Raw genomic sequence first — 10,905 nt, 5'->3', positions numbered from 1 at the left:
ACTTCAGATTGAAGTAGTTTGTAGAATCCATCCTTCTTGTCATCATCGTTATCATTAGTAGGGGCATAGCACTGAAAGATAGTTGTGTTGATGTTTCGTCCTCTAAATCTGAACTTAATGAGTCTGCTGTTGATTGGTTTCCACTCCAGAATACTCTCCTCTGCTCCCTTCTTCAGAATGACAGCTACTCCTTCAGAGTGGTGTTCATCATCTCTACCTGAGTATAACATTGTCTCTCTTGTGTTTGTTTCGAGACATCCTGATCCTGTCCATCTGCACTCACTTACGCCAAGGATAAGTAAATGATAGCGTACTGTCTCATCTCTGCTGTGACCTGTGCTAATTTGCTCGCTTCATACATTGTACGCACATTCCAGAATCCTATTCTGGTCTTGTGTTTAGCATTCAGGACTCCCAATCTCCTGCTGGTGGCTTCCTTTCAGCTTTCACTGCCGCCAATCATACTGGTACTCCTGAAAGTCCATCATGCCTGGTAATTTCTGTTGCTTTAGTTGCTGTTTCCATAACAAAGGTTTTTTACAGGTCAGGGCTGTCAGCCCTGAGTCCAACACCCAACCTGGAGGACCAGGGATCACAATTTGTCTGGCCTCTATCCATCGACCTGCCCAGCATGAGTGAACCTACCGGCATAGCTCCAGAGGTCATTGAGACACTCAAGCTCCCTCAACCGAGACAAGGTTGTGATCCTTCGGTGATTCCCTTGGTATAACTACTTAAAATTGGCCCATGAGTTATTGTGGTAGTCACTCTGTGTGCATTGAACCTTGAAGATGTCTTAAACCCCAGTTGAATTTCCATCACTGCTCTCCTTGTATTTCAGCTAGAGGGCTGAAATGCAAATTACGATAGCACACCGTCTTTTGGATGAGACGTTAAGGCTGCTGGTCCCGTGTGCATTATGGCCCATGTGTATGTTAAAAAATGCAGTACACTCTTCGGAAAAGAGTAGGGGATTGCCTCCCGGTGTACTGCCTAATCACCACCAGGACTCCACTGGAAATAAGCCTTCTTCAGACTTTCGTGGGTTATCCTTGGTGTTAAATAAATCCAATCAAGGGGTCCGAGGTGGGCTTATACACAATAACTACTGTCCACTACTCCAATAAATTTCTGTAAAAACAGTTTCCTAACAGATTTTAACTGACAAAAAATACAAATACATTAACACTGCATGTAATTACTTGATAATATCTTGAATCTGTTAATTGCAGTATAGGCGGTACCCAGAAAAATAGCACACAGAATGTCATGATTTTCTACCGAAGGAATTACTTCAGAGTGTAATCACTTCAAAGTGTAATCATAAGGATGTACTGTATGCAAGTTTAGTTAGGGATAAATCAAAATTATTTTTGTATCACTAATATAATGGTAATATGAACTGTTCTATAAAAACTATACTTTTCTCAATAAAGTATCCCTGTGTAAATTATAATACAGGTATATAAATATAATACAATATAAATATTTAAACTACTGGAATGTCGAATTGCTAGTTGTATTACTAAGCTTGACAGGTGTATAGGCATCAGGTGGTGTTTCAACTTCTGACCACTCAAACAGGTTGTTATCGATGAAGTCCTTAATGAGGTCATTGACCTTGTCAGGTTCCTCCAACATCACCATGTGGCCAGCTTCTACAGTTTCCAATTTACAGTTGGGAATTGTCTATTCAAAGAATTCAGAAAAGAAGTTATTTTTACTGTACTCCAGTTGAATTTAACTTGTTTAATGTTATCGTTAATGAACAAAAATATAGTTTAATACTGTTGTACTATGCAACATTTTATTTTGATCTTTAATATCAATTTTAAAAGACTAATTTAATAACAATATTATTCACAATAAATTATACTTAAATTTATCTTAAATTAAATCCCATTATAAATCTGTAATTTGAACTAATAAATCATTCATTCATTCACGTTCATTTACATACTGTATGTAACGACAGTTGAATAAATGATCTGTTAAGGTAAATTTCAACAGACTAATTTATATATTAGTGAGCCACACGATGCCACTTAAGTGCTTACAAAGCTAATAGGGACTTTTAGATTTGCACGTCGACATAGTGGACTGCTACGTGATGAGGTCATTTTAAGGCACTGCGCATGCGTTATGTCGTCTCCCTCGTCCACTACCAAAATCGAGAATGTGTTCACCTCGTTTTTCCCGTCGTCCTAAATCTAGGAATATAGTGGCAACGCTGCCGTCACTAGTTCGTCCAACTGAGGCAGAGACAGAGTCTGGGGGAAGTTTCTAACTTGTGTTGAATTAATATGTATTATTTGCTTTTTAATGCACAAGCAGTTATGTAATTTCTACTGCCTTCGTAAACACATAAAAGGCTGTGGAAGTTCATGAGCGTGCTTACGCCAGTGTGCATGCAATGCAAACTTGCACCACAGCGAGCGCAGCCGGCCGGGGAGGCCTGTTAACTATCTGCATCATCGCAGTTGACGCACCGGATGCGCCCTGAAGTATGCATTACATTCATCATCGTTGTACTTGTCTAGATCAAATTTCTGATAATCTCGGTACCTGAATTCGGCATTTGTGGGTTTATTTGTATTGTATAAAAACATGAATTCCTCATCGTCCAAGACACCTGTAGAATATGCAAAGACGACAATTTCGCGAAGTCGAAGAAGGTTCGCCATGACACAGCTGCTTAATAAGGTTGCCCTAGCGCGCGCTACATGTCGACTGAAATCTAAAAGGTTTTCATTTGTAGTCAACAGGTGAGCATGACTAGTCGACGTGAACCAGGTCCACGTCCACACAATCTAAAAGTCCCTAATGTTAGATAGTTGGGCGGTGGCCAGCATATACTGGAGCTGTTCAGAACGTATGGATCCGATTTTGTAAAGTATAGATAATTTGTAGCCAGAGAATAAATGGCATTGATTGAAGTAAACTGCAGTCTCAGTGTTGTATATTAAAGTCAACTCCATCGTACGCGTCAATTATACTGTAATTGAGTTGGAGCTCTTCAATTTGAATCATGATAATGATCTTGTATCACGGAGGTGTTTCAAAGACACCCAGCCAGCCTAGACCACCAGAATTGTTTCCAAAGTGAGAAAAAAAAAATTTTTTAAAGGGGAAACAGAAAATTGCATTCCAATTTAAGTTTGAGAGTTCCATTTTCAGCTATCTAGAATTGCCATTAGTTAAAATTCTGTTAGGTTAGCCCCTCCATCTATAGCATTCCCTACCTGGGACCCCTTATTCCCAATTCCTGAATCTGCCACTCTAACTCTACCAGCACAATATATAAATTTACAATAAAATCTAACCTTCACCATCTCGTCTTCCTCATAAAGGCTTATAAATTGATCCTGCATGCCATAGATGAGCAGAACAGGTGTGTTGATTTCGGCATGGTAGCTCTTGTTTCCCTCAGCCCAATCTTGTCCTTTCATCATAGCATGGAGAATATTTACTGGGGCGTTGAAAGAGTTATCCTTGTCTGACTGTGACTGCTTTTTGGGATCTTTGAAGGCACGTCTGTATTGAATCATTGAGTAATAATTCATATTAATTTAATAAGATTTTAAATATGGTGCTTAGTTAGTTGGACCCATTTCAGAGCTGTAGCTGTAGAAAATAGAATGGTGGATGGTAGACATTTTAAGGGTGGTGATAACATTGGTAAACTCTAATACGAGTGGATTTTAATGATGGGCAAGGTGGTTAAATTTTTTTTAAAGTGAATTGAGGGCCATGAAAGTAGCTTTAGACTGGGTGGAAAACTACAAGGCTGGGTGGCTCCAACCTACAACATACTTTGCCTTTATTTCATGTCCAATTATTCACTTCCTTCAGATACCGAAAGGTCCACTGATTAATCTCAGAGAAGATAGTATAATACATACTCCAAGTATTGAAATGCACGCCATCAAGTCAGGATTTACAGATACCCATTATACTCCTAAGTGAGAAGGGTAAAATGTGTCCAGCTCAATCACACAAGCAGTAACCAAGATCGGTTTCAAACTTTTTGTTTGACAGAGAGATATGCCATGGTTTCAAAATATCAACAAAGGCCATATTAGTCCAGTGCCTAAGCATGGTTCGAAATAACGCAGGTCCGCCGGCGATGGCTAGTTAATTTAATCCCAATAACAAGTCTGCTTGACCAGTTAAAATTTCAAGAAAAATTTGACCTACCTATACCTATAATTTTACTCATTCACCTCTGAATAAGATGACCTCAGATAATGTAAACAAGATCGCTATTTTCTGTACCTCATTAGTCATGGTAACGTCCCTAACAACAGCCTTGGGCTCAGCAATTGAATGCCAACATCACGCACTAGCTAGACAGAGAGGGAAATCACCTTTTCCAGCCTCTGCTTGTCACATGTTACAGCGACAAAGGCTGGAGAAGTTGATGTCCCTCTGTGTGAGCACCGCTAAGTTACATCATCCATGTTATGTATCCGTCCCACAATTATACAGGGCTGATTGGGAACATCAATATCCAAAAAGAAAAAAAAAACGAAAAATGAAAAAGATGTCATGGCTGCAGCATGTAAGGTTTGTAGGCAGATATATACAGATGCGGCACTGACTGGTCGGAAGAAAAACATTTTCTTCAAGGGTACAAATAATTTCAAACTGGATTCAATTAAAGAACATGACAAAAGTGAAAAATACACAGTTGCTTTTGATCGCGAAAAAGCAAAATCAAGACCCGCTGGAACATCTCAGGCGGAAAAAATGATTCAAGGAATGAATATGAAAAATATAATGAATAACCTCATCATTTTATTTCGAAATGCACACGCCATTGCCAAGTGGCACTGCAGACCTGTCACTGATTTGAAATGGATGGCAACCCTGGACACGGCAAAGGGAGTAGATGTAGGTAGTAATTACCGAAATGACAAATCTGCTCAACAGTTCATACATTACATAGCCGAGGTAAGTTAATTTAGTGTACACCAATTAATTTATTTTGGCTAGGCCTAGCTTCTTACTTAGTTCAGGACCTAGGCCTAGCCTACATAAGGTAGATAATAGGAAGACCCAAGCATGATCGCGGGTTTTCAACTGACGCTGAATATTTATCATTGATCCAATAGATTATAATAACTAACTAGACCTAGGGTGAATGTATTGTACAGTAAAGTGCACCTACATAGTTGGTAGGGCCACCTTCAATTTTGGAGTGGCTGAGTGTTTGGCAGCAATCATCGGCATGCTTCAAACAGCGCTTTCTATAGTTGTTCATAATCACGACCTTACCTTTCTTGATCGATTTAATGTATCGATTGGCTGCGCAAGATTAATACTTTGCATGCCATTGCTAGAAATTTTGTCCTCATGAGGTTCCATCCTCCTTTACCAAAATTTGCCTCTTACAACCAGGGTGTAGTGTCCTTGAGCTAATTACAAGCTCCACAGGATATCAGATAAATGTTAAGTAATTAGATAAACAGAATAAATTTTCTCAGGCAGACAGTAAACTGGAACTACTTTCACAATACTCAATGCACACAAACACAAATGTTTAACAGAAATAATAAAATAAAATGCAACAATATCATCCTGTTTTTGTTATAATTTATTAGAAAAAAATTCAAGGTGTTGTTAAACAGTTTTTTTCTACGGCTTCAAAAACTGCTTGGAAAGCCAAAACTTTGACTGAAACAGGCTATAGCAGACACTAAATTTCATGTACGTCGTCAAACCAAGGAATTGGTGGTTCATAAAACAGATTTGTTTGTACAATAACTATTTATAATAGGCATGCAGTACGTACGATTTGTGTACAATCGTCTTGTCTTTCTCGCCTAGACGTTTCGTAGGCTAGGCCTAGGTAGGAATGACACTAGGCCTCGGCCTAGTCAACAAAGGCCTACAACATCGCCAAATTGAAGCCACGTGGACCGCGTAGATGCTTGACTAAATCTATTATTTGTCTTCATTTTACAGTATTATTGTCATATTTAAAATGTTGTTTATTATCTAAAAACAACATAATTGTAGGCCTAATCCTACCGTCTGTTTAAACGCAATCAGGATAATTTCGTGACTTCACAACTAACAAGTACATGTGGGAAAACCCTGATTAATCATTCTGGGCATGCGCATGGACATGCATGGATATGTAAGTTCGAGCGTTCGGAAAAATCGTAGTTAATACTATAGGCCTAGGTAGTAAAAAATTGCCGAGGCTGCTGACATCTGAGAATTTAAGGTCGGAAAATTTTTGCCGACCTAATTTTTTTCATCTCTCAGTACCGTCAACCACTGTTTACAAATTTACAACATATGACGACACGATCAAAGCAAGCGCTCTTTTATTATTTACTGCTGAAGTTTTTCTGTCATTACGCTGGCAAAATAGTTCCCAATTACTGTTGTATTATTTTCATTTACAACAAACAATTATATATTAAACGATTCGGACATTTAAAGTAGTTTCTAAATATTTTACACACTAATTTTCATCACTAAAAATATTACTAATAAATGGATTCAAAGTGAATCACGTTCAAACCAATATATTCATCCGCCTTTTTCAGAAACTTCATGTCGTCGTACGACGGCGCCTATACCAAGTCAGCCTAGGCTAGGCCCATTAATAGCCCTGTACTTTTGTAACTTCTCGTAAAGGGCTCGTTTTTTACGATTCGAACTCGTAGGTAGGACAGTTTTTTCTGCTAAAGACAAATGTTAACATATTTCATACGATTTTCAACAAAATAGATTTTTTTTAATTTTTATAGTAAACTCAGTAGGAATTGATTGTTATTGCTATGGCAGCACCCCTCTGAGATAATGACTTTTCCAGCCGCGATAGCCCTTCATGTACCGCAAAATTTTTGCCGACCTAATTTTTTTCATCTCTCAGTACCGTCAACCACTGTTTACAAATTTACAACATATGACGACACGAGGTCTAGCCTTCCTGATAATTAGAGTATAATTAGCTATGATAAGAGACCCTGGTTTGATTTCCCGAGTTTTCGTGGATAAGTCGGGTTTTGTGGTAAAGGAGGATGGAACAGCATGATTGAAACAAAAGAGTTATTTTGAATATACTTTAAGCATCAACAAACTATTCAATATTTGATAGCAAACTTGTTTTAAAAAATGTTTTTTGTTTCAGGTCCAAAGAAAAGAACTTCAGCAGAAGTTGGAAAACACTAAATTTTTCTCAATTATTTCGGATGGAACCACAGACAAATCAATAACAGAAGCAGAGATTGTGTATATTCGCTTTGCAATTGAAGGTACTGCTTATACTGAATTTGTTGCATTTAAAAACATACCAAATGCTGATGCTCCTTAAATTAAACAGGCGATAGTTTCCAGTGTGCAGGAGTATATGGGCATTGATGAGAATTTACTCAAACAGAAGTTGGTCAGCTTTGTGACTCATGAGGCAGCAGTCATGCTTGACAAAAATAATGGCGTTGCCAGGCTTATGAAAGATGAGTACACTCCAATCTGTTCATTGCACAGCCCATCGCCTGGAGTTGGCATTAAAAGACAGCATTAAGTCTGTGGATAACACCACACTCAGTTCCTTGATGCTCAGTCTCTACTTGTTTTACAAGCAGAGCTCCAAGAAAAGCAGTGGTTTGAACCTTGTGGCTAAAGCAACAAACACAAAAGAAGCATTACTGACACGTGTTGATGGAACGAGACAGGTACGACATCTTCAGAGGGCATTACAGCATATCCTCTTAGGGAGCATCGCAAAATAAAGCAACGCGTATACGAGTGGACCACTCGATGCGATTAAAGGCAGTTTAATCCCATAGTTGGCCACGCGTTGGGATTATTTTCCTGGGCTACTCCACTTCGTAGTGGGGAATTGATAACAGGCTTAGTGTAAAAACCCAATTAGCACAAACAAAAACGTCTCGTATAAAAATAAACCCTATTGGAGGTAACGCAAGCTCACGTTATACAGTATTTCTCAGAATTACATTATTAATTTATCGAGATTATTGTCACCGTTACGATCAAAACCAACAGACAGCAGAAATATAAAACTAGGAGAGGCCTAGGACATACATATTACAGGGTTCGTACGGGTCATGGAAAACCTGGAAAGTCATGGAATTTTAATATTATGTTTTCCAGGCCTTAAAAGTCGGGAAAAATATGGGACAATAATTAAAAGTCATGGAAAGTCATGGAATTTGGTAATATTACAGTATGTGATATTCGAATATGTTCTCACTAGAAGTGTAAATAAATAAATAAAAATATTTTAACTATTTTCTTCCCGTGTTTGCCTTCATTCGTAAAAACTACCGATTCATTCTGAAAATTACGAGTTCAAGTGCAAACACAGAAACAAAAAGTATAGAACTGCGAGAGATCCGACTGCCGTGGTTTCATTGAAACGCAATCCTATTTCAAAAAGTACTCCCAAAGATGGGCGTGTCTCAGAAGACCATTTCGAGCGAATGCTTTCAAATTGAAATTAGAACGCCACCTAGTTTGTGGATGTACATTTTTTTAATGTTGCATCGCTTGCATACAAAATCATTGCAGTCGGACCTCTTGCAGTTTATTCTCTTTGATATGGGAATTGGAAAATTCTTGTTTCAAGAGAGGGCGCAATTGGATTAAAAACTTTTAATTGAACTGCGAAATTTGCATGCGAAGAACGACGACACTCACACCACAGGTGTAAATTGTTATAAGAAGTTTTGTTAATTTTTGTAGCGGAATTGAAAAATGCCGGGAAATTGCCACTTCAATGATGGCTGGTTGCAGCATCCAGATTATCGTGATTGGATATTAAAAATTAGTTCCAATCAGGACAGCGAGGTGTGGGTTTTGCTTAGTTAATTTTAGTCTTAGCAACATGGGCGAAGCTGCCGTCAAAAGCCATATGAAAAGTGATAAACACAGAAAGAATCAGAAACAACGCGGTAAGTATTCTGAAGTACTTTATTATTATAGTTTAGTATTGTACTACTGCTGTAAATGTTTAAATTTGTATTTTTAATTATTGTGCATCAAAAGGTCCGACCACGGATCAACCGACATTTTCTGGCCTAATAATAGTACTACTATTACTACTACTAGGCCTACCTAGAGATACCTACTAAGCCTAGGCTAGCCCTATGATATATAGGCCTAGGCCAAAGCCTAAAATTTTAAACTGCTCACTCTACGGATGTACCTACTGTATAGCCCTTTTTTTGCAGCCCTAATATATTACTCTATCAGTTGTTTTCTTACCTAACTACTGTAGTTTATTATGAATGATTAATAAATTATATACAACGCAAGATGGAAAGTTTACAAGACGTTTGCTGAGGAAATAATCTTTGTATAATAACTTTGAGATCGTTTTTGAAGACAATACTATTAGTTACAATTTCGCGATTTTCGCGTGGCCTTATATTTCGCGATCGACGTTTTGTCGCGATTTCGCGAAATAAGGGCGCGCGAAAAAAAGGGCTATACAGTAAATGCAATACCACCGTACTTTAAATTAATTATTGTTAATTTCTACAGTAGTACTATTTGCTTCATTCTTTTTTTAGATGGTGATGACTTTCACCATGGAGGTATTATAATGATTCCATGCCTTCACCGATTTTGTTTCTATTGTTTGATTTCTTTTTTCTACTAGACTCATCCTCTCTCACACTTAACGACTCAAGAAAAAGGGAAAAGGAAAAGAAGGAAGGAAAGAGAAAAGGAATGATGGAAGAGTTGGATGGACTGAAAATAAAACAAAGGTGCCTGCAAGCAGATATCAAAAGTTTAACTGGTCAGCAGACAAGTACGCAGAAGAAGCTGAATAAAAGGGAAAATTAACATGTATTTCGAAATCTAATAGCCTCAGACGTACGGCAAAGGAGAAATTGACCCAATTAGAAGAAATTAAGAAACAGATTGATGAGCAGCTGAATGCCATAAAAAATTACTAAAAAGTTCGCAGTGGACAGTAACACCTCCCTTTTATGAAACTCAATTTTTGTGGCGATGACATCGTTACGAACAATCATTTTTAACTACAAAAGTGCTTGAAATTGTACAGAAAAGTCTTCCAAAATAATATAAAATGTTACTTCAACTAAGATAGATAATATTTAAACCAATAAATAACATAAAACTTTGTATAAAGCAAGAAATATGGATCGTTTTTAGCCGACATATTCTATTTTGAATTGTACATGAATGTTTAGCAGGCAGCTAACACTGTAGGAATACAGAATCTAATTTTTGTTTATAGAGGGTGCTGTTCGGATGGCTTCGCGATCTTTGTGAAGAGATTAAAACCAAATGTTTTTAGGGATGTTTTGATTGTTAAATCAATTTAAATGAATATTTCACAGTAAGTACTAATAATTTTGGCTTCTGTACAGTATTACTGCATGTAATAGGGAGATGTTACAGTTGCTGTAATTACAACTGTTCAAATAATAATATATAATAAGATGAAGATTTTTTTTATTGCACACTCTTTATACCATAATTTCGCTTTGCTATGAGATCAACATTTTAAATCTCTCATGTAAAACGGTTCAAAAGTCATGGAAAAGTCATGGAATTCTGGCTAGAAAAGTCATGGAAAATCATGGAAATTAACTCATGAGAAAGTGTATGAACCCTGTATTATACCTCCATGGATAGGTCTATGCTTTGGCTTATTTAGAAAAATTACGGAGTAAAATTAAAAATCGAAAACAGGCAATTTTTATGAATTTTTGTTAGGGCTAATTATATCTTTTTTACAGTTAGTCTTTAAAATTATCATTTCTTGTATCGTTTTAGTATTAATTAAGATTATTAAATAAAACTGTCTAGGACGACAGACAGATATCGGTCTACAGTAGGCCTACATTCGATCATGAACTTAGATAGGGTACACTTCCTTCAGTGTTAGCGAAA

General features: G+C 37.3%; 1 protein-coding gene across 4 annotated transcripts in view; it reads right to left on the bottom strand.

Annotated features, from left to right (window-relative positions):
- Positions 1–1,072: 1,072 nt before the first annotated feature.
- LOC117118044 (protein ABHD8-like) overlaps positions 1,073–10,905 on the bottom strand; it is a 27,087-nt gene continuing 17,254 nt past the window's right edge. For all 4 annotated transcript variants that reach the window (XM_033262547.1, XM_033262554.1, XM_033262540.1 and 1 more), the window contains exons 4-5: positions 3,324–3,534; positions 1,073–1,689 (exon numbers count right to left, since the gene is read on the bottom strand). In XM_033262547.1, the coding sequence (XP_033118438.1) occupies positions 1,495–1,689; positions 3,324–3,534 (406 nt within the window). In that variant the 3' untranslated portion in view covers positions 1,073–1,494. The remainder of the gene's footprint in view (positions 1,690–3,323; positions 3,535–10,905) is intronic.

This window comes from Anneissia japonica, unplaced genomic scaffold (assembly GCF_011630105.1).
Source record: "Anneissia japonica isolate Jap-2015-1 unplaced genomic scaffold, ASM1163010v1 scaffold287972_len269925_cov191, whole genome shotgun sequence".
Classification (NCBI taxonomy): domain Eukaryota; kingdom Metazoa; phylum Echinodermata; class Crinoidea; order Comatulida; family Comatulidae; genus Anneissia; species Anneissia japonica.
The sequence above is the reverse complement of the archived record's forward strand: the minus strand, read 5'-3'. Positions and strand labels throughout refer to the sequence as shown.